Consider the following 27,014-nt stretch of genomic DNA (forward strand, 5'->3'; position numbering starts at 1 on the left):
ATACGATTTCGTTCAATGGAGAGTACTAAAATGCAAAAAATAATAGTAATTTTTTAAAATTTATTTAGTTGATTGATGGGTCGATAATTTTTCTAAAAGGAAAATCTCAAAAATATGCTGCATAATAAAAAAGTAAATCATTTTTCACTCACTCAAATCAATGGCCTCGCTGAAATCAAATCAACCTCGTCCACAACAGTTTAATCACTGTTTTAGGCCAGGGGGGTCCTGCAGATTAAAGATCCACAATTTCACGACCAACAACATCATCGGGTAATGTGGTCAGCATTGCGCCCAAGTCGCATTTACTTCCCAGGCAAGCGGATACTCATCGATCTGAAGCTGGGCGGGCTTCAAGCACCCACTGAGGATCGAACCCCTGCCCATCACATTGACAACTCTGTGTCTAAATTACTATATAATAGTGGGTAATTTTTTAAAAATCAGTTGATATTTAATATAAAATTCTAAAGCACGATAAACGTTGTTTCATAACACATTGAGTGTGATTATAAGTACGTGTATATATAAGTACGTGTGATTATAAGTAAGTTATTGAGTGCGTGTTTTTTTTTTTTTTAATTTTGCAAAGCCGGAAAAAAAAACGATTTTATTGAAGTCAATAAAAGTACCAGAGGGAGCCACGTAAGTTGTAGGAAAAAAATAAGTAAATACCTATATTACATCCCTTAAATGTTTTTCAAAGATTTAAATGGAGTCATATATATTTTATTCCAGTCTATATTAGAATGTTTAACTTTAAAAAAATATCGAATTGATTAATACAAAGAGTTTTTTTAATTTTTATTCTCTAATTATTAAAAAATAATTTATTCAAAATTTTGATCATTTTACTTTTATAGTTGAAATTTGGAAATCAGGAAATGCTTTAGTTAATAAAGACTGAGTGTCTAAATATAAAGATAAATGAAACATTTAGAAAAAATTTTAAAAAATACACAGAGTTAAAATTTATATTATGACAAAAAAGTAAGTCTTTGAATATTGTTTCATTATTTTCTGAGATAAGGTGCATTAAAGCTGGCTATTTTAACAAATGTAGACGCAGAACATGAAAGGTCAATCCCCAACATATGTGCCACACACTGCAGCATGGCAAAGTGGCACATGAAGACTTATCGATAAATTAAATGAACAGAAAAATGACAATGTAGCCTTCAGGATTTTAGTCAAGATTCATTGAACCCGATTGCTGAAATTAGATTGAATTTTAGAAAATTGTACTAACAAGCAAGGTTTTAACTTACACTATTTAGCTGTCATTTATTGTAAAAGGTTTTAATCAACATATGTTTGTGCTCAAATGTTTTCTATGATGAATCAAATGAAACAAAAATGTTATTTAAAATTACCTGATATGCACCAAAAACACTTAATTTTGTTAGTATGATAATGACTACTCTAATAAAAATTACCTGGCAAGAAAATCAATAAAAACCACAATTATCTATTACTGACTGTTTAATAATTACTTAGAACTTAAATTATCAAATTATTCGTTTTTATTTTATGCATATACTAATAAACTGAACGTTTAAAACTCTTGAAATGTGTGTTTGTGCTAAAATGTTTTCTATTATGAACATAACAAACTTATTATAAACATAAAAACTGACGTGCATCAGAAAAGCTGAATTTTATTCGTATAACCAATTACTCATCCTAATGTGCTAGATGATTGGGGGGAAAAAATTGAAAAATAAGTAGGAATTTTTTTTTCATTCAGAATTATGAAAAGAACCGTAATCAATCAGTAATTATAGTCGATTATTAATTAATTACGGATTTCTCAAAGAAAGTATTATTTAGAACTTAATAAATCAAGTTATTCAGTTTTATTTTATGCATAACTTAACAAACAGAATTAACTTTAAAACTGCTAAAAGATCGATTCAACATGTGACTGTGATCGAATGTTTTCTATTATGAACATAACAAAACCAAAATATCGTTTGAGATCAACTGGTACGCACCAAAAATGGTCAATTTAATAAATACATATCATCAATAACCAATCCTAGTAAACTAGATGACCTTGCATAAAATAAATTAAAAAAATCACCTTAATTAATTACTAATTGTTTAACCATTATTTAGAATTAAGTGCGTCAAGTTATTCATTTTCACTTTACTCATAACCTAATCAATTGAATCTTTAAACTATTTATAAACAATAAAACGTAAGTATGCATTTTTGTATTATTAATTATATTTATTTGCATTCATTGCATTATTAATTATATTAATTTTTATTAATTCTATTATTAATTATATTAATAATAGAATTAATCTCTGCTATTTAGTCATACAGAAAAGACGTGATATATGATGAAAAATAAAATTTTTTCTCATAATTAAATGTTTTAATACGTTGGAAAAATTGGAGATGGCAAGCATAATATATTTTTCTACCATAAATATCTCTCTTACCCAAAAAGTTGGCCACCCCTGAGATTGAACAACCGATTCTTAATTTTAAAAAAATCATACTGAATCTTAACTTTGCATCAAGAACAGTAAACATTTAAAAAAAAATTAAATTTCTTTTAAATTAAAGGAAGTAACAATTGCATTATTTAAACTTTTTTAAAGCTTTACTCTAATTTACACTTGAGCCGATCGTTATATTATGATATCTGGTTCACAAAAAAAAGTATCTTTTGAATAAAATAAATATGTAAATAAATTTACATGCAATAGCAGAGAAGGCAAATGGAAACTTTCAAGATCAAACCTTTTTATTTATGCTTGGCTGATATGCATGAATCGAAAATTTATTATCCTGTAGTAAATATTGAAATATATTCCTCTGTGCGATTCCCTGACCTTTCAGTTCCGTGTCGGCAAACGCTAGGTCAACTAATAGTGTCCATCAAAAGAGAAAATGTTTATTATTTTTTGTTTGACAGTGAGGAATGAAACCGGGTTTTTATTACCGTATTCCGGGAGATTTTCATGCTCTTTTTTAAATATCTGTCTAGCGTGATACAAAATTACTTCAGCGCAGCAGAGATGCACGCACATTTACAACTTATATAAGATCATACCATCTCGTCAAAAATCACTTCAAGCTTTCAGCTTCTAGCAACATGCATCTCTGTGTTCTTGCTTCTCTCTTGGCTTTGGTCGGTTTTGCAGCTGGCGCCCCAACGCCAATTCAAGAAAAAGATAGGCGTATTGGTGCTCTTTCAAGATCAGATAGGGATAGAATAGACAGACAGGACCAAGATGGTCCCTATACAGTTAAACCATATCAGTTTGGTTTTGAATTGGAAGACGGATTTGGAATGAGTCAATACCGAAGTGAATCTTCTGATGGCTCTGGAGCAGTTAAGGGCAGCTATGGTTATATGGATCCTTTCGGTGTTTACAGAAAAGTTGAGTACACTGCTGATGATAATGGATATAGAGCTGTAATTCGAAGTAATGAGCCTGGTACGGCCAATCAGAACGTTGCTGATGCACTTTTTATCGTTGAACCACCACCCGAAGGTGTTGTTAACCAAGACTTACAAGATGATATTAATCCCAGAAATGCTAAGGCGTAATTTCAAATCGATGATTCTTAAGAACTTTTCAAAGGCTAATTGCTCATTCTATTTGAACTAACACGAACACGTCGTTCTTTCCACGTGCTGCAGTATTGATATCAAACTGAACTGCGTCTTATTTTAGAAATAAGACTTTATTTATTTATTGAATGATATTTCTTATCGAGTGACGTATAATGTGATTACTTATGAGTATTGTGTGCAGTGTCTTAAATTTAAAGAGCAGCTATGTCAATACATGTACCCTCAATGTCTGTTTCTGCATTAAATTCTTATTTGAATCTGTTGTACGTGCCAATATTTATGAATAAATTTTAAGTGCTCGTAAACTATTTTTATTCATTATACTTTCAAAGTAATAATCATTATTTTGACTTGGTAGTTCATATTATTAGGTTTAGTTTCAGTTTTCTAACAATAGGTAATTACAAGATGCTTTGCACCAGATGTGGTTTTCTTTCAATTAGAAAATTATGATGGCAAAGGATTTGAAGGAGAAACAAAACTGTTAGGTAAGTACATTTTTTTATTTGATATGTATAAACTAAAAATCAATGTATGATTTAGGAATTTCGAACTCCCAATTTCAAGCAAGTTTCCTTAAAATTAACTAGTTTGTAAAAGTCTAGTTTGTAATGTTTCATGTTTGTAATAATATTTCACATCAAAGGATAACTGAACTTTATTTAACCAAAGTCATAATGATTTTAATTTCTAGTGCTTAAAGAGTTCAATTAAATCATAATTATGAAAGGAAACTTTATATCATTTCCAAGGGATTATTACCACAATCTACTTTTAAATAATTAATTGAGATAGCATTGTGCGCTGTTCATAGTTATGAATTCTTACTGATATCTCAATATAACATAAACAAACTAACCTAATCAGAATTCTCTCTATGCAAATGATTGTTTAAATTGTGAATGCGTCTGATGGTGAAATAATGAATCTCTTTAGTCTAAATATCGACAAGCTTCTATTGCATTTAAAACGAGAATTTAAACACGGCACTGACCCAATGAATGAATTTCACAAAACAAATCACGAGCAGACAAATCTATGCATATAATCAGTTTTTGTTTTCTTTTTTTACCCGTTAGTAACTGATAGAAGTGATAATTTTAGGATAAATTATCCAAACTTAAATATATGAGGAATTCAAACTTGTTTTCTTAAATTTAAATAACTACCAATAAAAATATAAGTGATAGAAATATACTTCATACATTTTTCCTCCATTTTAATTTTCCTTTCAAATATATGCTATGTTTAGTATTAAGAAATAAATAAACATAAATAAATGGAAAATATTGCTCTTACCAATTTCAAATTGAAATTTTTCTTCTACGTTTGAGAAAAATATACGCCCATAAGCGGCATAAGAAATATGTGACAATACTGCATGGAGAAAAAAAATGGTAAAATTACTTAATTTACGGCAATGGCATATTTGGTTACAAAATCATTTTTCTTATTACCAAACGTTGAATAAAAAATACAAGACTGAAAATTAAATTTCACCGAAGAAATGGTTTTCATAGAATGTTTTCATATAAAGTTACCAAATTTTACACTCTCTATCAAATTATATCACATATTATAAAACAAAATTAAAGTTAATTTTACCAAAATCATTACCAAAGCGCTTCCGTAAAAATTATCGAGCTTTTTGGTGTTCGTATGAAACCAGAGGCACTGTAAATTTTACTATTTTCTGGTAGTTTTGTCCAAACTTTTCTTCAGTATGAGAGTTAAATAGTTTGTTCTTAAAATACATTTATTAATCAGCAGAAATAAGGGTTGTTAGACTTATTGTGCTAAATTTTAATTTCTGATGCCGATCGATTCAGATAGTGAAATGATCCGAAATGAACGCGGGAAGCTGTTGGCATGGAAATAACGAACACGGAGGTGTGCAATAGTGGGAAAGCTTTTAAATAAATATTCTGAAAAAACAAAAGCTAAACATTAACAAAAAAAAAATTCCTTGGAAAAATTTACTATATTGCTAAAACAGAGGTATTTTTAACAGTGCATTGCTTTGTTCTCAAAAAATGATTATAAAATAGTAAAATCACAAATACTTTTTTTACAGAAATTTCATACTGTTCATACAAATTACTTAATAAAGTGCTTCTTTCACCAGAGTCAATAATATATATATTACAATAGAGTAATAATAATTATAGATTGATCGGCACAAGACATTAATTGGATAGCCAGTAATAGATTTAATAATTATTTTTCCAAGATGCTTCAGTGCTTAATTTTAATTGCGTTTAGCCACTCTGTATACATTTTTTTGCATATTGCAGTTAATTCTATCTAAGATGGAATCGTTAAAAGATGAATAAAATTTTGTTTTAGGCCTTTGTCCCGTCTTACGTAAGCGTACATTTTTATAAGAGTCCATCAATTAGAAATAATTGAGTGCTCTGATGAAACGTTAAAAGAAATGCACTAAAAAGGATATTTTAAATTTTTTCATTAATTTTGGTTCAATAATTTGACTGTTAATTTCATGAAATTGCTGAATTTAAAGAATTCGGAGATTATCTTGAAATTTTTTAATTATAGAACAGACAGGCGATAAAAGCTGTAGATCTTTCCTTCTTATACGTTTGATGACAGGGAGAAAAATCACATGACTCATTAAATAAACCAATAATTTTTTCCTCAATAATTGAGTGCTCTGATGAAACTTTAAAAGAAATGCACTAAAAAGGATAATTTAAACTTTTTCATTAATTTTGGTTCAATAATTTGACTGTTAGTTTAATGAAATTGCTGAATTTAAAGAATTCGGAGATTATCTTGAAAATTTTTAATTATAGAACAGACAGGCGATAAAAGCTGTAGATCTTTTCCTCTTATACGTTTGATGACAGGGAGAAAAATCACATTACTCATTAAATAAGCCAATAAATTTTTTTTACACTTTGATATAAAAAAATTATTTTATTTTATTTATTGCAATAAATGATTTCTAAATTTTACTTGCAATGCAATATAAATTCTTTTAAGGTTACCAAAAGTCCTCGATAGATTGCAGCACTAAACATTTTTACCTCTAAGAAAAGTTTTTATTTTGCAACTACCATTCATTTTAAAAAACCGCTATTTTTCGATATTTTTTAAAAATTTTATATTCAATATAAACTACTGTTTATGATATCATACTTTTTTCCCTTTTATGGGGGAGAGAGGGAAATATAATGAAGTTATCACATGCAATCATGTTCATTTTATTAGTGTGTTAAATTTTTTTTTTCTTTCTTCCGTGATTAGCAAAAAATGAAAATAAAATTTTTTTTTGCTAGTCTATAAATAAATAATTAAATAACGTAAGAATTTTATCTTCTATCTGTTGGTAATAGGGCAAACAAGTGATAAAAATCAGAACCTGCCTAACGAACTTGAAATGAAAAATAACTAGACAGGTAAAGTTTAGTGAGCAATTAAGATTTTATTACTGCAAGACATAACACTTGATAGGCGAATGTTATTATATAGCATAATATTTTTGACTATTTAAATAAATATTTTACAATTATTCATATTATTAGTACGCAATATTATTAATATTCATATTATTATTGTTCATATTATAATCATTCATATTATTATTATTCATATTATAATTATTCGTAATATTATTATCCAACGTCATCTCATATCTCATCTAAAATCAAACTTCGTAACTTCATTTTTGTCTTACCAATAAGTTTATGCCCTTAAAGATTCATGCCTCTGAAATAAAAGCTACCTTCTGAACTTAATTTTCATTTTTTAAACAATTTTAGAACCAGAAAGCTGCAATTTTGAAGGCAAGCAAAACTTCTTGAGAAACAAAAATATTAGTCTTATTTTTTATGCTTTATGCCTATAAAATAAAACCCTTTTTCTGAAATCTATTTTTATTTTTTGACGGATTTTGTGACAAAATTTCTTTAAAAGGACCATTTTTTCCCAAAACGGAAAATGTGGTACCATAAGTACTTCATTATTAGAATTTATTTTGCTCAAAAAATATAGTTTTGTCTAACTATAATATAAGCATTTATATTTTGATCTGAAGTATAATTAATTACATTGTGTTTTTATAAACATTATTTTTGTGTCTCGCGTTTTTGTTGCAGAGATATAATCATGGAAAATACAAGTTTGGGCAGAAGCAAGAGGAACAAAAAGTAAAACAGTTTACGTTTACTTTTTTGCAATAATTACGATTAGACGCAATAATTACGAAAACATTTTGAGGATTACTAAGTTTTAGCAAAAAAAAAAAAAAAAAAAAAAAAAAAAAAAAAAAAAAAAAAAAAAAAAAAAAAAAAAAANAAAAAAAAAAAAAAAAAAAAAACAGAAAATCGGTTCCCCCGAGAGTTATTACTCAGAAAATCCGGGAAAAACAGCTCCTCTCCGTGCTCTAATTCAATTTTTCCCAGAATCAGCTATAATGGTCATAAACCTTCTCTTTGGATCTTCTTCTAAAGTTTTTCTTCCATAAAAGTCTAAAAGTTGATTAATAGAAAGGAGCATTTTGTTTCGAAAATGTATAATTATTAAAATTTTGTGTAAACGCATTCTATTTAGGGGAGTATACTAATAATGCTGAAACATTTATTTTTTTGATGCACCTTAATTAACGAAAGTAAAAAGAAATTATGAACTGCTTCAGTTTTTTTTCCACAGAATATTTACATATGTATGTTTACACTGTGATAACTCTTAATACATATCTATGGCATACTTTTAATTTTAATTCTTTTAAAAAAATTAAAAACTTTTAATTTTTTGAAAAGTTAGTTTATTGTTTTTAATTCATCAAAAACTTTTATAACTCAAAAAGTATTCCTCTTAACGCTTAAACATTATTACAGCATACAACAGACATAATCTCAAATATTCCCAAAAAATTTCAAAGCGATATCATTAGTAGTTTCTTAAAAAAGGTACATTGAAAAACGAAATAAGAGGATTGCTGGATTGGAAAAATGATCAACTGTACTATAAGAAGTAGCTAAAATTTAAAATCATTCTTTCTGGGTTAATGGGCATTTTCTCTTACACACGAAAAAAATTTTTTGATATGGAGGAATTTAAAAAAAAATGTTTTAATAGAAACAAAATTTAAAAACTTAAAGAAAAAATTTACTTTTACCTGAATGTAGAGTTACAATTCAATCAATTTTATTAAACTCTTCCTTTAAATTTTCAGTTGAAATATTCCTATCGTTTGAGAAAAACCTTATAAAAAATAAGACTTTTTAATTTCTAATCAAAAAATTCTAAGAAAATATTAATTGAAGCATAAAATGCATCATATAAATCCATTCGCATAAATAAAAATGCGTAAAAATTTTATTCATTAAAAAAAATAATACACTAGAAAAAGTAAAAAGTGAAAGAAAAAAGAAAAAAGTGAAGAATTTATTATAAGAGGCTTTGAGCATTAAAAAGAAAGGATGAAAATCTTTCAAAACATAATTATTATAAAATTATTTATTTTTCGATATTATGCTTTAAATATGATTAATTCAGAAGATTATTTCTCTTTTATCTAGCTTTAAAAGGATTGTTTCATGCATTAATCAAATCAAACTTTCTCATTTATCATGATACAACTGTTCGTAACGCAACATTGCATTATAACAGCAATTAATTCACCATTAAACTAACAGGAAAGAAAAGAAATAATCGCATATTTCATTCATTGAAGAGAGTTGAAATGAAACACTCTAAAACGCATAAAAATCCTTATGACAAAAATAATTATCTTTTTCAATGATTTCTGCTTCAATTATTGTTGAAAAATAAATGAATTACATTTGTAACTTTAGTAACTGCTTTTCTTCAGATTTTTTCATTTAATAAATGATTGATTTTTACAATTTTCTGAAAAGCAAATTTAAAAACTAATGAAATAAATAAATTTTTAAATATGATTTGATTAGATGATGAAGATTTGAAAACTGTTTTTTTTTATTTTTGATTCTAAACAGTCTTTTACTATCATAGCTATTTTGGATAGTTACAAAACTAAAGCAGTGAAAAGTGTGTGTATTAACTTTAACTATTTCGCCAAATGTCTTATAATATTAATTTAAATTTGATTATTTTATTTTGTTTCTACACGTAAATTAAAATTAATGATAAAGACGGTAAACACTGATTTTTTTTTTAATAATGGTGTTCATTATTAAAATCAAAGATAAGAAAGTAATAAAAAAATAATAAGTTTAAGTAAATAAAAAGTTAATGCCTTACAGAAATGAGTTAAAGTAAGCATAAAAAGTTGATAAGTTTAAGTCATAAGTTAATGTAATAGTAAAAATATTGTGAATTTAGAGTTCAAATAGAATTTTTCAATAAAAAGATTTGGAATTTATATTATTAAAAATTAAAACTCTTTGAGGTTGAAATGTGTTTTAAATTACATTTGTATTAAATAGGAAAAAATCGGACGAAACTGTCCTTAAGGCATTTTTTTTTCTATAAATTATTCCATGAATTAAATTGGTTGAATTTTTATTTGTACAATAAATTTACTCTTAAGCTATTTTTACCGGTTTTATCCACCAACCAGGTTTTTTCTAATTTTCCTAAACATTCCAGAATACAATTCATGATTAAATAATAACTATTTTTGTTCATGGTTCTGGTAAATGCTTATAGACAGGACATAAACTTTTCTTCATACAATTAAGTACTTGTAAATTGGAGAAGAAGAGAAGTGATTATGCCTAATCATGTGATTTAAATCAGATTTGATTGGATATCTGTAAGCGACTTTCTGAATCGACAAATACCACAATTTACCTACGATGACGTCACTTGCGGGTATCCAATTGCTTTGTTTACTTTAATAATATGCATTGTCGTTCAAAAAATTATTGTTTATCTATTTCAAGTCCTATTATGCCTGTGCATAAGTGCACTATAATTCACTATTTACAATTGTTATTTAAATAAATATTTGTTGAATTATAATACTGCGGGGAACTCCATTACTACTAAAAATTACTGAGCTATCAGGAATAAAATTGTTTTATCGTTATTCTTTTTTTCATTTAGCGAATATTTATTTAAATCCCAATTGTAATTAATGAATTGGTGTACTCATGCACGAGAGGGTATGCGCTCGTAATGATTCTATCAGAATAATAAGAATTAAAAGAATTAGATGAAATGGTGCTTTACGCTAAACAATATTGCCAAATATTAAATTGATATCCTCAGTGGTAGGCGGATTTTGCTTTTGAGTCCCCTTGCCACCAAGCTAACCGTGGGAGGTTTTCGTGGTTTTCTTCTCCATGCAACGCAAAAGCGGGAAATTTCTACCCTTCCTTGATCCTGAAGTTCTATCTTCTGAATTGGGTTCAAAATTACAAGGGTACGGAGTTGAATATTTGTAGCCGTAAACTCAAAAATTGGGTTGGCTGTTCATCAACGGTTATAAAATAAATAAAAAATAGAAAATTGACACCAAACAATAACATAACTGTTAATATTAAACAGAACCACAATGCGTATAAAATAATCAATTTATTTGATTAAGAAAGTTATTTGGTGTCTATACGAACAAACTTTTAAACACAAATTTGCATAAAGTATGGCAAAAGGAAAAAGAAACTATGCATACCAGGTTTAGCGAGGATGAGATAGATGCTCGAACATAATACTTCTATGATCTAAAAATTTTCCTACCAGTAAACACACTCTCCCACATTGAACAAAGCAAAATCATGCTTTCGAATCTTGTTTGGAAAATTTAAAAAATGCACTAAAAAAAGTATATAGTCTCAATGGCTACTCAAAAATATCGAAGAAATCTCTCCAGGTCTCAGCTATTGCAAAAAAAAAAAAAAAAAAAAAAAAAATTATATTGGTTATTCTTATATCTTTTGTCCTTGGTAAACGCAACAGATGCAGCATTACAATTTTACAGCAAAAAAAATAAATAAAAAAAAACTTATTTATATATATTTAAAAAAAGAACTATTATGAACGAACCAACGATTCCATTATGATTAGTTTCAAAATCTATAGATTAAGTAATGCAGATTAACCAATTTGTTTTTAAAATATAACCTTAAAATTATTTCGTTTAAACTCATCTTTGATTAAGTTGCAAAAGGTTGTGTGTTTTAACCATTTAAAACAAAACATGTTGAAGAATAACGAAAAATTTTGAAAATTAAATTTGACAAAGATCGAATGAAAAATTAGCACAGTAGATAAAAAAAATTCAAATTAATTTGCAAATGACTAATATGCTTCAAAAATGAGCGACAAGCCTTTAAAGCAAAAGATTTTTGCTATGAACCCACTTCATGAATATTAAAAGGAATCCGTGAATATAATGAATATTACTGCAAGAATATTACTATTTCCATGAATATTACTACATGAATTTATCCCAGGAACCAACGATTTTTTAAAGGAAGAATTTTTTTTTTAGAAAAATTTGATAGACTTGTTATGCTTTATTTTTTTAAAATAATTTTTAAGCACACATAGCTACAAATTACAATTGAAATTTTATATCATTTTTTTATTGTACTACAAATAAATGCTTTACAGAATTTGCCTTTTCTGCATTGAAAATTTTATTTAGAATTTTCTGTTAAATGCAGGAAATTTCTCTCCAATTTAAAGAAACTTGTTAATCTTTTTCGTGTTCTTTTTATAAAGTATTTAAATTAAAAAAATAATAATAATAGGTAATAATTAGTAGGTAATAAACGTAGCATAAAATGAAAAGTATTTGTTTTACACAAAATAAATAAAATTTGCTCTAAGAAAAAGTAGTGTAACCTCCCCCCCCCAAAAAAAAAGAATATCATTTTTTAGCCTGGTTTGTAGAGCGTTGGGCACATGTTCTAGAGAATATTAGTTCCATCCCTGCAGGCCGAAAACTCCCCAAGTACAAAATGGTGCCTGGTGAGCGTTAAATCTATCGGGGTCACAAAATCCTCCAAGTTCCCAATAAAAATCAATACCACTGGGGGTACTGGACTGAAGATTAATCGTGCCCTAGTTCAGATCAAAATTACGATCTGCGAATGGATGGATGGTGTGAGAATGTGTCCTCCCTGTAAATTGCATGACGTATGAGTGTGGTAAAAGTCGAATTCTTGACTATAGATGGCGCCTCTAGAAAGCAAGAAGAAACGGGCCCCTCTGCCTTAAAAATAGGCTTGTCAGTTTTGACAAGTGGCATAAGAAAACAGTAATAATTTTTTTGCAATCACCTATTTAATGTAAAATAAAGTGATGCAACAAGCATCTTATAATAAACTATACGCGACATCATTGCAACGTATTTTTTTTATAAAGAAATAGCTTTTGCACTCCTATTTTTTATATGCTTTTAATTGCCTCAACTATTTTTTTTTTCAGAATAAAAATTTATTAATAATAAATTAATATTTACTTAAAATGTCTTCATTTAGAAACATCCTGAATTCAAGTATGAGAGGGATGATAAATGAATGATTTCGATAAATTTATAGATGAATTGGTAAAACGTACTCGGGAAACAGCCGATAGAATTTTCTTTTTTTTTTTTTTTTGACAAAGNGCCCCCCCCCCCCACTATATTATAAATATATTTCAATACTTTCAAAATTGGATTTTTGAAAAGTACATGTTATTGAAGAAAAGTCGTAAATTTTGATTTGAAATGTTTAAAAATTTATTCAAATGAAAGTATTGAGTATTATGTGCGTCGGCATTTGTTTATCTTTTTTTGACAGGTTTATAAAAATTTTATTCATTCAAAAATTTTGAAATCTTGCCTGCTGATATATACATTTTAAATGGTTTACGGTTTTATCAACCAGCTCCAATTTAAAATCTGTGTTAAAATTTTAAAAATAATCCTATTTATTTTATTTTCATGTAAACCATTATTCATTTACTATGAAACAATCTAGTTAATCTATATTTATTTTTTTTACATATTCATATACATTTATTCTAAATTCTTATGATATTCTTGAGTACGTATTTTTCTAAACGAATTAGAACACAAGTATTTATTGAATGAATTTCAATAAACATCACATTTTAAGACATTAATAAAAATTAAATGTCTACCTAGTGGAAATTAAACTTAACTTTTATTGATAACGCTTTTTATTTTTATTTCTTATAAATACTATATGGAGTTATTAAAATTCTAGTGAAAAAAAACTACATTTTTTAAGGTAAAAAAAATTTAACTTTTCCATCTTTGAATAAGCTTACTTCATTGAATTTTTTTTTGTTCAATTTAGGTGCAAACAAAATAATAAAAAAGTTATTTCTCAACCTTGTTTCTGCTGGAAGAAGAATTAGGGAATTAAAATGTTTGTCAAAATGTTCAACAGATGGCGACACTATAACATTCTTAAGTAGAGATCTAGAACAATACATATTGCTTGAATTCCAGCAGGAAAGCCAAAACTACTTCTAGACTACCCCAGTATTCTAGATCACTCTCTCTCTCTCTCTTTTTTCATCTTTTTTTTTTTTTTTTTTTAAAGAAAAATTGAAATTACAACTGGATAGAGATTGCATGCGAAAATATTGCTTCGTTTTATGCTAGTTATAAATAATTTTAACTGTTTGTAAATGGAAAAAAAAAAGAAGTCTTTTTAACTGCATTCCGAACGCATGAAAACTAATGTATTCTCAATGTTAGCAAAAATGTAAGAAATAATGAAACAGAAACAAAATGTACTAAAAAATGCATTATTAAAAAAAAAGCTTGAAAGAGAAATTATTTTATTTTTACTTTAGATTTTTTTTATTGTAATTATGAAAGAGCTTATATTTGCATAAATAATAAAGTAATTATGCTTTATTATTTATGTAAAAACTTTTTTTCATCCATTACAGATTTTCTTTTACATAGCATCACGCTTCTAAGTCCTCTAATTCTGAAATAAACGAAATCATACGGATCAGATAAAATCTTTTACAGCTAAAATAAAATGCATTGAAATTATAATGAAGTCCACGTCAACGTCATCAAACATCGTATTTATCAAACATGCTATCAGCTTTTTTTTTTACTGTAATTTTCAAATATTTTTTCAAGAATAGTCAAAAACTATTTCGATAACATTTTTTTTTATTGACAACGATATAGTTTTAAAGACAGAAAATTTGGATAATAGATACAAAGAAAAGAAAAAAAACTTTTTCTTTTTCATTTATAATAGCATTATAGTAAATAATAGTAAAATTCTTCAACAGTAAAATTTTCTCTTTTAATAGTAAAATTCTCTTTAAAAGTAAATAAATAGTAAATCTCAATAGTAAAATTCTCTCTGCCAGGTCAATTGATGAAAAAATTAAATATTTCTGAAGTCTATAATGCAGTAAGGTATAAATATTTAACATCATATAGCAAGTTAGGCATATTTACATCAATTCAGAAAAATTGTAAAAACATTTAAGGATAAAATAGTTTAATCAGAAAACCTCAAACAGATATAAATAATTTCAGAAAATGTTTTACTATAATGTTATATAATATGCATGTATGAACCATTTTTGGCACAATTTTCAATCTTTTTTTCCATATAAAGATCAATGTACTATACAGTAAATTGATCTCAATATACTATGCAGTATATTCTGATGTGCGACAAATACATATACAATAAATACTCTGCACTTTTTTAAATTCATCCTTTTAAAACTATGGACCACCTTTGCGTTTCAGTGTATTTATCAAGCTTTATAATTTCTTAACTATTCATAATATATGCGTATTGTGTAGGAACCAATTTTAAACAATGAACTCTAACATATATGTAAATAAGCACAAATAGTTTCTGATAAATTTCTCATTCTCAATTTGTCAGAAATTATTTATGCACCATCTGTACAAATGAGAGCTTTGAAAAAACAGAAATAATATCGCGAAACTAATTACTAATTGATTTTTAAAGAACCAATGATAAAAATTGGAACCTTAACTAAACAGAAATCATATTTACATACTAATTACTAATTGCTTTTTGAAGAAACATTGAAACAAACGTGATAATCGAATAAGGAGAAATAATTTCTACAGACTAATAACTAATTGCTTTTTGAAGAACCAATTGAAAACTTTAACTAAACTTACTTTAACTAAACCTTAACATAACAACTGGAAACCTTAACTAAACAGAAATAATATTTAGAGACTAATTACTAATTGCTTTTTTAAAATATAAAACCGATACAGGTGTCGAATATTTCTTGAACGGAAAGCTTTCAAAATGGTTAAAATTGACTTCCGTGATAAAACTAGTTATTTAAAATATGCCTGGGATAGGACTAGAGATAGACAATAAGTTCAAATGTCTTTATTTATTTATTTTTTTTTAAATAGGCGGAATTGAAATAATGATAAAATTTTTTGTAAACCAACGTCATTATTTAAAAACACTTTGTTTAAATGAAACATCGGCACAACCTTTGTTACTCATTTCTTAATTACTCGGAATTCTTCGAATGCTTTGAGCAATGGCTGTTAATGTTGGTGCTTCAACAGAATACGAGACATGCGAGAGGATGTGACTTGTTAGCCCTGGTTCATTGCGCAGCATGTTAGCCCGAAATCCATCTACATCTATTCAACTTTCCTGTAGACTCTAAGCGAATCTTTATAGCCGTATTAAAACTATTTCACCGACTCCGATAAAATGAATAGATTTTTTTAAATATATATTTTTTATTTTTGAAAATTCAATAACATTTACAAATTGTTTTTTTTTTGGGGGGGGGAGCGAAAAACTGATCTAAAACGCCGGTAACACTTGCAACCATTAAATTACATTTTAAAGCTTATCTAGGACGTTTTAACTTAAAAAACAAATGCTTCCTTTCCATTTATTTAAGAAAAAAAGTTATTTTATGGTATTACTGAATATAACTAGCATCTAATTCGCTTTTCAGACTTAACAATAAAAAGAAACCAAATAATTTAAATAATAAAATTGTTTAAAATTTTAGCAATTAAAATAATTAAAATATTATTTAAATATTAATAAAAATCCTTCTAACTGCTTAAAAAATGTAAACTTTTATAAATTTCGTTGAAAAAGCTTTTAAATGTGGGCCATTTTGTGCATCATAAATGCGATTGTCTTTCCCAAACATACATAGAAAATATTTTATTACTTTTGAATTATTCTATAATATATTATCAGATAAAACTTTAAATATGAATTATAACTTATTTGCAATAACAAAATTAAGTATATAAATTCGGAAATCAAAAGTTACTGAATGCTAACATAAAAATTACTGAACAATATTTTACAAAAAATTCATAACCATTGAAAATGCAGTTGCCTCAAAATTTTGTCTACTATTAAATAATTCTGTACCACACACTCTGCAGATTTTAGTATTTTTTTAAATTTCATACCCCAAGAAACATTGAAATGATATTCCGTATCCTAAAACACACAATATTTCGAAAATCCAGTAGATTCATACACTATGTTCATTTTCGAATTGCAGTAAATACAGGTATTCTTCTGAAACTTTGAACTACGGCTGCTGGTGGAGGTGGTAGAGCGGAATAAGGCGCATCAGCAGGTACATGACTTGCAAGTCCTGGCTCATTGCTCAAAATATTGGCACGAAATCCATCGACACCAGCATTGTATTGAACTCTCCTGTACACGCCATATGGATCCCGGTAGCCATAACTGCCAGTAACAAATCCATTTTCATCAGAAGATTCATGTCGATACTGGGACATTCCCAATCCATCACCAAATTCATAACCATAAGTAAAAGGTTTGGTAAATTGTGCAGGCTGCTTGAGAACTGACTGCACTGGTGTTTGCATATGCACTTCCACAGCAAGTGCTGTTACCATCAATGCTATTAGAAAACGTTTGCTTACTGAAATAACCATTTTTCTCCTGTACGTCTAAGAAGTGAGTAACGTTAAGCCGTTCTAAAGTTTCAGTTTTATATTTTTCGGATTAAAAATATTTCTTGGTAACCTGAATTCTTGCTTCATCATGAATTTTAAAATAAAAGTTTTCTTTTGAGCTTCGAAGAAGCATGACCGGAACGAAGAATTCAAAAAGGAGAGAATATTTAAATTGATAAAAAATTTCCTTTTCACTTGAAAGTAAGTAATTTCTAACACTTTATTCGAAGTATTATTAAGGTCTATGACTTATGTTAATAAGAAAAATATTTAAAGCAATTGTAATGAATTATGTACTACACGATGAGAATTATATCCGATACGATGATGATCATAAACTATACGCTGAAGAATTTTAGATCATATCACGAACTTAAAAAATCTGATATACCATAATTTTTTTATAGTAATACAGTGAAATAGCTGAATCACTCTAATTAAATATGACTGTAGAAAGTAAGGTGAAATGGTTTGTGGTGAATTTTACTGCAAAATGAATTTGATGCACCCAAAGTTCTGGTACTTTCTACTGTAATTTGATTCGTAATTTTTCACAGTGCACTCAATATTCATTACTTATTTATTGATATTCGATGCCTTAAATCTGAAACTTGTGAGTTAATACTTGAAAAACAATCAGATTAATATTTTTTAAACAGTATTGTTACGCTTTAAGTATTTTTTTTTTTAACCGTGTGATGAAGTTCTATCAAAAATAATTTTACCATTCTTTCATAATCAAGAGAGATGCTGAAGATATTCTGCTTCAATTTATTTACTTATTTTTTTGGTATGAAAAATAATTTTCAACACCCTTTCAGAATTCTTAGCTATGTCAAGATTTTGAGGTAAATGGGAAGAATTGTTTTGGTATGCATNAAAAAGGAATATAATTTTTCTATAGACCGAGATAGCTTAGATGGTAGGGCTTCAGGCATATGTTCAAGAGAACGTGAGCACCATCCCAGCCGGTCGAAGACTCCCCGTGTACAAAATGGTTCCTGGTGCGCGCTAAATCTGTCGGGGTCACAAAGTCCTTTAAGTTCCCATTACAAACATATATCTCTGGGGGTAATGGACAGGGGATTGATCGTGCTCTAGTTCAGATCAAAATTACGATCTGCGAATGGATGGATTGCGTGTGAATGTGTCCTCCCTGTAAAACGGGCATGACGTATGTGTGTGGTAGAATTCTTGACTGTAGATGGTGCCACTAGAAAACAAGAAGAAGCACACCCCTCTGCCTTAAAAATCGGCTGGTCAGTTTTGACTAGTGGCATAAGACAGTAGCAATAATTTTTTTGCAATCACCTATTTAATTTTACGTGCGAATAAAATATAGTGAAGGAACACGAATCTTACGATAAATTATACGCAATATCATTACAACGTAAGTAGCAATAAAATATTTAGAGCTTGAATGTTTTTTTAATGTTTTTTTATAACAAAATAGTTTTCACATTACTATATTTTATTTGCAATTAATTGCTTCAACTGTTTTTTTTTTCTTCTTATAATAATGAATAAAAATTTATTATCAGAAATAAAAAGAGTAGCATATATGCTCTAAATGTGTACTACCATTAATAAAGGGTCACGTAAAGGTGAATTAATTTAATCCCTATAAATTAATATTTATTTAAAGTGTCTTTTGTTAGAAACATCCTGAATTCAAGTTTGAGAGGGATAAATAAATGATTTCGACGAGTTTATAGATGAATAGGTAAAACGTACTCGGGAAATAAACGATAGCATTTTTTCTTTCTTTTTTTCTTTTTGACCTGTAAGAAAATGTTTTTTTTTTTTCACTATTTAATGTATTTCAATGCTTTCAAAATTGTATTTTTGAAAAGTACATATTATTGCATAAAAGTCGAAAAATTTGGTTCGAAAAGTTGAAAAATTTATTTAATTGAAAATATTAAGTATAATGTGTAGCAGCATTTGTTTACTTTTTTCGTCGGGTTCATAAAAAATTCTATTCATTAAAAAATTTTGAAATCTTGCTCGCTGATATAGACACCTTTTATAATTTATGATTTTACTAACTTGCTACAATTTAACATTTCTATTTAAATTTTAAAATTTGTATTAAAAAAAGACAAAAATTAGTCTAAAAATAATCGAACATTTTAAAATTATGAAAATAATCCATTTTTATCATTATCATGCATCATCCATTTTATAATCCATCATTTTATTACTATGTAAAACATTATTTATTTACTAGGAAATAATCTACTTCATCTGTTCTGATTTTTTCACATATTCTTATAAATTTATTCATTATTCTTGTGATATTTTTGGGTGTGGATTCTTATAAACGAACTAAAACACAAGTATTTATTGAATGAATTACGATGAACATTACATTTTAAAATATTAATAAAAATTAGATATCTACTTATTGGAAATGAAACTTGACTTTTATTGAAATACAATAACGCTTATTTTTTTATAAATACGTTAATGAAGATATTAAAATTCTAGTGAAAAAGCTATATTTTTTTAAGGTACAAAAAAAAATCGATTTTTTTTTTCTAAAATTATACTTCATCGAATTTTTTTTGTTGTTCAATTTAGATGCAAACAAATTAATGAAAAGTTATTTCTCAACCTTGTTTCTGCTGGAAAAAAAATAAGGGAATTAAAAAACTGGTTAAAATGTTCAACAGATGGCGACACTATATTATTCTTAAGAGAGATCGGGAACAATACATATTATTTGAATTCCTGCAGGAAAGCCAAAACTACTTCTAGACTTTCCCCAGTATAAATAGGTGTTGTTTTTTGTTAATCATTATTTCTAGATCTCTCTCTCTCTTTTCTTTAAAGAAAAATTAAAATTACAACTGAATAGAAATTGGAAGCGAAAATATTGTCTCGTTTTATACTAATTATGAATAATTTTTACTGTGTGTAAATTTAAAAGAAAAAAGTCTTTCTGTGTCCCAAACACATGAAAGAAAATAATGTATTCGCAATGTTAGCAAAAAATGAAAGAAATAATAAAACAGAACCAAAATGTTTAAAAAAATGCATTAATCAAATATAAGAAAGCTTTCAATAGAAATTATTTTACTTTCACTTTAGAATTTTTTTTTGAAAATTTGAAATTATGAAAGAGCACACCATTATGTGTGTAAAAACTTTTTTTTTAATCCATTACAGATTTCTTTTATATACAGAACGTTTATAAGAGCTCTAAATTTGAAATTAAGGAAAATACACAGTTTGAATAAAATCTTTCATAGCTAAAATAAATGCAAAAGTGCATTGAAATTATAATTAAGTCCACATCAAAGTTTTCAAATATCTTATTTATGAAACATGATATCAGCCGTCTTTCTTTTTTTTTAAATGTAATTTTTCAAGAAAGATTAAAACAATTTTTACAAAAAATAATTTTATTAGCAAAGATATTGTAAAGACAGGAAATTTTGATAATAAATACAAAGAGAAAACACTTTTTCTTTTTAATTTATAATTACATTACGCAATAAGATTTAATAGTATAATTCTTTGTCAGAACAATTGATGAAAAAATTAAATAATTCCTAGGTCTCTAATGCAGTAAGGTATAAATATTTAATATCATTTAGCAAGTTAGGCATATTTACATTAATTCAGAAGAATTATAAAAACATTTATTGATAAAATAATTAAATCATGAAACCTTAAAATGAGTAATCTCACAATAAATTTTATTATAACGTTACATAATATGCATGTATGAAACATTTTTGGCACAATTTCGCAATTTTTGTTTCTAGATAAAGATCAATATACTATTCAGTTTTAATACTCTACTATGTGACAAATGCACATACAATAAATACTTTGAATTTTTTTTTTTTAAATGTTTTCATTCTTTAAAATGATGGACCATCTTGGCGTTTCAACTTATTTATCAAGCTTTATAATTTTCTTCACTATTCATAATGAATGCGTATTTTGTAGGAATCTATTTTAAACAATGAGCTCTAGCATGTACAAATTCTACAATATGCAAAAAGGAAAAAAAATTGACGATTGAATTAAACTTGAAAAAAATAAAATTATAAATATCTTAAATTCTACTACTGCAATTGAAACAACGCTATGCAATTTGGAATTTAATCAAATATTTAAGTTTGTTATTAAGGTTATTAATAATTTTTCAATAAAGCATTTAAATGGGTTGAAATTGATATTATGGCAATAGTGCTTTAAAAGTCATGTTTGTTATTTCTTTCTTTCTTTCTTTTTTTTTTTTGTTGCAAAAAGTATATGATATCAATAGCTTTGTTTTAAAAGTAAAAAGTTTGTAAAATAATTTCTTTTTTGAAAATTGGTACCATTATATTTAGAATTAAATACAAGCGATGATTGTAACCAAGCACAAATAGTTTCTGATAAATTTCTCATTCTCAATTTGTCAGAAATTATTTATGCACCATCTGTACAAATGAGAGCTTTGAAAAAACAGAAATAATATCTCGACAAATTATTAATTTCTTTTTCTAGAACCAATGAAACAAATGGGAACCATGACTATACAGGAATAATATCAAGAGACAAATTATTAATTGCTTTTTGTAGAACCAATGAAACAAATGGGAACCATGACTATACAGGAATAATGTCAAGAGACTAATTACTAATTGCTAATTGTTTTTTGAAGAACTGATGAAATAAATGGGAACCTTGACTAAACAGAAATAGTATTTAGATATTAAATATTTATTGCTTTTTGAAGAGCCAATTGGAAACTTTAACTAAACTTACCTTTGCTAAAACTTAACACAACAGCTGGAAACCTTAACTAAACAAAAATAATATTTAGAGACTAATTACTAATTGCTTTTTTAAAATATAAAGTCGATACAGGTGTCAAATATTTCTTGAACTTAAAGCTTCCAAAATGGTTAAAATTTACTTCCGTGATAAAACTAGTTATTTAAAAAATGCCTGGGATAAGACTAGAGATAGGCAATAAGTTCAAATGGCTTTTTTTTAAAGAAAATAAGCGAAATTAAAATAATGATAAAATTTTTTGTAAACCAACAGCATTATTTAAAAACACTTTGTTTAAAAGAAACATAGGAACAACTTTTGTTATTCGTTTCTTAATTACTCGCAAAAGCAGAATTCTTCGAATGTTTTGAGCAATGGCTGTTAAGGTTGGTGCTTCAACAGAATACGAGACAAGTGCGGGGATGTGGCTAGTTAGCCCTGGTTCATTGCTCAGTATGTTAGCCCGAAATCTATCTACACCGGCGGTGTATTCAACTTTCCTGTAGACTCCAAGCGAGGCTACGGCTATAAAGCTGTAATAAAACTATTTCGCTGACTCCGATAAAATGAATAGATTTTTTTAAATATTTTTTTAGTTTTGAAAATTCAATAATATTTACAAAGTGTTATTTTTTAGGGGGGGACTGATCTAAAACGCCGGTAACACCTGAAACCATTAAATTACATTTTGAAGTTTATCTAGAACGTTTTAACTTTAAAAACAAATGCTTTCTTTCGATTTATTTAAGAAGAAAAAAGTAATTTTATGGTATTACCGAATATAACTGGCATCTAATTCGCTTTCAAGACTTAACAATAAAAAGAAAACAAATAGTAATTTAAGTAATAAAATTGTTTAAAATTTTAATGATTTAGATATTTAAAATATTATTTAAATATTAATAAAAATCCCTCTAACTGCTTAAAAAATGTAAACTTATATAAATTTCGTTGAAAAAGCTTTTAAATGTGGGCCATTTTGTGCATCATAAATGCGATTGTCTTTACCAAACATACATAGAAAACATTTTATTACTTTTGAATTATTCTAAAATATATTAACAGATAAAACTTTAAATATGAATTATAACTTATTTGCAATATCAAAATTAAGTATATAAATTCGGAAATCAAAAGTTACTGAATGCTAACGTAAAAATTACTGAACAATATTTCACAAAAAATTCATAACCATTGAAAATGCAGTTGCCTCAAAATTTTGTCTACTATTAAATAATTCTGTACCACACACTCTGCAGATTTTAGTATTTTTTTAAATTTCATACCCCAAGAAACATTGAAATGATATTCCGTATCCTAAAACACACAATATTTCGAAAATCCAGTAGATTCATACACTATGTTCATTTTCGAATTGCAGTAAATACAGGTATTCTTCTGAAACTTTGAACTACGGCTGCTGGTGGAGGTGGTAGAGCGGAATAAGGCGCATCAGCAGGTACATGACTTGCAAGTCCTGGCTCATTGCTCAAAATATTGGCACGAAATCCATCGACACCAGCATTGTATTGAACTCTCCTGTACACGCCATATGGATCCCGGTAGCCATAACTGCCAGTAACAAATCCATTTTCATCAGAAGATTCATGTCGATACTGGGACATTCCCAATCCATCACCAAATTCATAACCATAAGTAAAAGGTTTGGTAAATTGTGCAGGCTGCTTGAGAACTGACTGCACTGGTGTTTGCATATGCACTTCCACAGCAAGTGCTGTTACCATCAATGCTATTAGAAAACGTTTGCTTACTGAAATAACCATTTTTCTCCTGTACGTCTAAGAAGTGAGTAACGTTAAGCCGTTCTAAAGTTTCAGTTTTATATTTTTTGGATTAAAAATATTTCTTGGTAACCTGAATTCTTGCGTTCATCATGAATTTTAAAATAAAAGTTTTCCTTTGAGCTTCGAAGAAGCATGACCGGAACGAAGAATTCAAAAAGAAGAGAATATTCAAATTGATAAAAAATTTCACTTTCACTTGAAAGTAAGTAATTTCTAACACTTTATTCGAAGTATTATTAAGATCCATGACTTATGTTAATAAAAAAAATATTTAAAGCAATTGTAATGAATTATGTACTACACGATGAGAATTATATCCGATACGATGATGATCATAAACTATACGCTGAAGAATTTTAGATCATATCACGAACTTCAAAAATCTGATATACCATAATTTTTTTATAGTAATACAGTGAAATAGCTGAATCACTCTAATTAAATATGACTGTAGAAAGTAAGGTGAAATGGTTTGTGGTGAATTTTACTGCAAAATGAATTTGATGCACCCAAAGTTCTGGTACTTTCTACTGTAATTTGATTCGTAATTTTTCACAGTGCACTCAATATTCATTACTTATTTATTGATATTCGATGCCTTAAATCTGAAACTTGTGAGTTAATACTTGAAAAACAATCAGATTAATATTTTTTAAACAGTATTGTTACGCTTTAAGTATTTTTTTTTTTAACCGTGTGATGAAGTTCTATCAAAAATAATTTTACCTTTCTTTCATAATCAAGAGAGATGCTGAAGATATTCTGCTTCAATTTATTTACTTATTTTTTTGGTATGAAAAATAATTTTCAACACCCTTTCAGAATTCTTAGCTATATCAAGATTTTGAGAGGTAAATGGGAAGAATTGTTTTGACATGCATTGGCCATAGATAGCAGGAAATCAAATTCACTGATGACGAAGACATAATCGATTTTAATTCTTGCCAGCTGAATAAATGTTTATTTATTTTAATTTTATAGATGGCGATAGAAAGATAACGCCACATTATGACTTCTATTGATAAGATCAATCTACGACGTACATTACCTCCGTTTTAGAGGTATTGTTAGATTTCCTCAAGGAAGTAGGCATGTTACAACTAAACTTACCACTGTTATTCCTTCTTGCATCTAATTAGATCATCACATGTGCAAACGATATTGATTTGGTTTCTACGATTATGTTTAGTGTATAAAGGATTTTCCTATGTCACCATAGTCTCTGTGCTTCCGTACCTTGGACAAGTGTATGTTATTAATGTCTGCTAAATTTTTGCAAGAAGTTATAAGCTGTTTTTTACACAATATTTTTTCCAATCAATGCTGAAATAAAAATGTTGATATTTTTATCATTAGTCATTGCTACTTACTGAGTTTCTATACTAATAACCACACTAAGTTTTGCTGAACCTTTGAATGTTGCCCGTCAATTAAGAGGTTCCACCTTATGTTATATAAAACTTTACCTTGGTACCTTGGGATAGCCCCACCACCAATAGGTGGTGACTAACAGAACTATCCTGACATAGTTGCTCCTGTGGGGCGAGTTGTTGTCGACAATGTCAACCTTCATCTATGAAAAGCTACCCCACCATAGAATCGAGTTAAGATGTCTTATATACTAATGAATTGGAATTACATTTTTGTAGTGGTAGATACACTACATTCCCTTAGCCACCAAGAGTTAGTGTATAGTAGCTAGCAACTTTAAAGTTCGATTTATAGGAGCAAGAAAATAGAAGGAAAAACATTAAATTATTATTATTTCAAAAAAAAATTTCTTTGTTTTTTCCTAATTGATTAGTGTCAAATATTATGATAGTAGTTGAATTTTTAATTTTCTACTTAATAGTATGGTTAACTAATCTGAACAACTAACCGCACAGACTTTTACAAACTATATTTTTGTCTTTCTTCTTCGTGTTTTAACTAGGGACTAAATTGAAGTTGTACCTTATAGGACGAACCCAATACCTTGATAAAACGGGAACGAACACTTTCCTTTTAAGAAATGAAACGATGTATGAAATAGATGAAGATGGGATAATATGCAAATTGCCTTCACCCTCAGAAATAAGGTTCCCAGTGCGTCAGTAACAATCACTCAAGTTCCCTGCGAATTTTAGATATGTCTCTGGTAGATGCAGAAGCCTTTTTAAATTTTTTCTGTAATGCTTTGTACTTAATATTCGTTAAATAAGATTTATTTGCTATATTTTGTTTATTTCTCATTTAGTACCAAGGTTTTTTTTTTCATTTAGTTTATTTTTGATTTTTATTTACATCATAGTACTGTACCTTGAGATACCTTGCAAGGTATCTTTTTGTGAAAAAATAATTTATTACTCCCTAATCAAATAATACATTTTTAGTTTTAAAGTATTTATAGATTCTTTAAATGGTAAGCAATAAGATATTACTTTTATTTCTACTATAATCTTTACCCAAGTAAAAATAAAAATATTTGTTTTCAAACTGTCCTTAAGTGCAACGCCTTTCTCTAATTATTATTTAATGCACAGAAATTTTCTGCATTCAAGCATAAATATTCATGAAATTTAAATCATATCAAAGTAGGTTGTCGTTAAGAGTAAATAAGCGTCTACAATGTCATTAAATTTTTATTTCTTTTGGAAATAAGACTTAGTTGTTTATTTTATTAGGTTTCCAAATAATAAAAATTTCAGCACTTTAACGACGTCTGATGTTTATTTGCGAAGATAGTTTCCTATTTGGTTAGAATTCATAAAACAACACAAGACAAATGATGTTTAAATTTGTTTTATTTCCCGAGTGAAAGTACGAAAAGTTTGCTAATTTTATATTATATAATATTCGTTAACGAATAATAAGCAAGAAAAATTGTAATTATGAAATACGACTTTTTTCAATATGTGATTAAGAAGCTTATAATAAAGTCTGCAA

General features: G+C 27.5%; 2 protein-coding genes across 2 annotated transcripts in view; one reads left to right on the forward strand and one right to left on the reverse strand.

Moving 5' to 3' along the window:
• The first annotated feature begins 2,754 nt into the window (after positions 1 to 2,754).
• LOC107456692 (cuticle protein 10.9-like) overlaps positions 2,755 to 27,014 on the forward strand; it is a 56,537-nt gene continuing 32,277 nt past the window's right edge. Inside the window, exon 1 of the mRNA XM_016074628.3 lies at positions 2,755 to 4,084. Coding sequence (XP_015930114.3) covers positions 3,111 to 3,569 — 459 coding nt within the window. The 5' untranslated portion in view covers positions 2,755 to 3,110 and the 3' untranslated portion in view covers positions 3,570 to 4,084. The remainder of the gene's footprint in view (positions 4,085 to 27,014) is intronic.
• On the reverse strand, positions 16,832 to 17,810 carry LOC122269257 (cuticle protein 10.9-like). The gene has a single exon (XM_043041441.2). The coding sequence runs from the start codon at positions 17,485 to 17,487 to the stop codon at positions 17,068 to 17,070; it is 420 nt and encodes a 139-aa protein (XP_042897375.2). The 5' UTR covers positions 17,488 to 17,810; the 3' UTR covers positions 16,832 to 17,067.

This window comes from Parasteatoda tepidariorum, chromosome 2 (assembly GCF_043381705.1).
Source record: "Parasteatoda tepidariorum isolate YZ-2023 chromosome 2, CAS_Ptep_4.0, whole genome shotgun sequence".
NCBI classification, from domain to species: domain Eukaryota; kingdom Metazoa; phylum Arthropoda; class Arachnida; order Araneae; family Theridiidae; genus Parasteatoda; species Parasteatoda tepidariorum.

Excerpts from the sequence above, each read along its gene's own strand:
- LOC122269257 (XM_043041441.2), bottom strand. The coding sequence starts at position 17,487 with ATGGTTATTTCAGTAAGCAAACGTTTTCTAATAGCATTGATGGTAACA.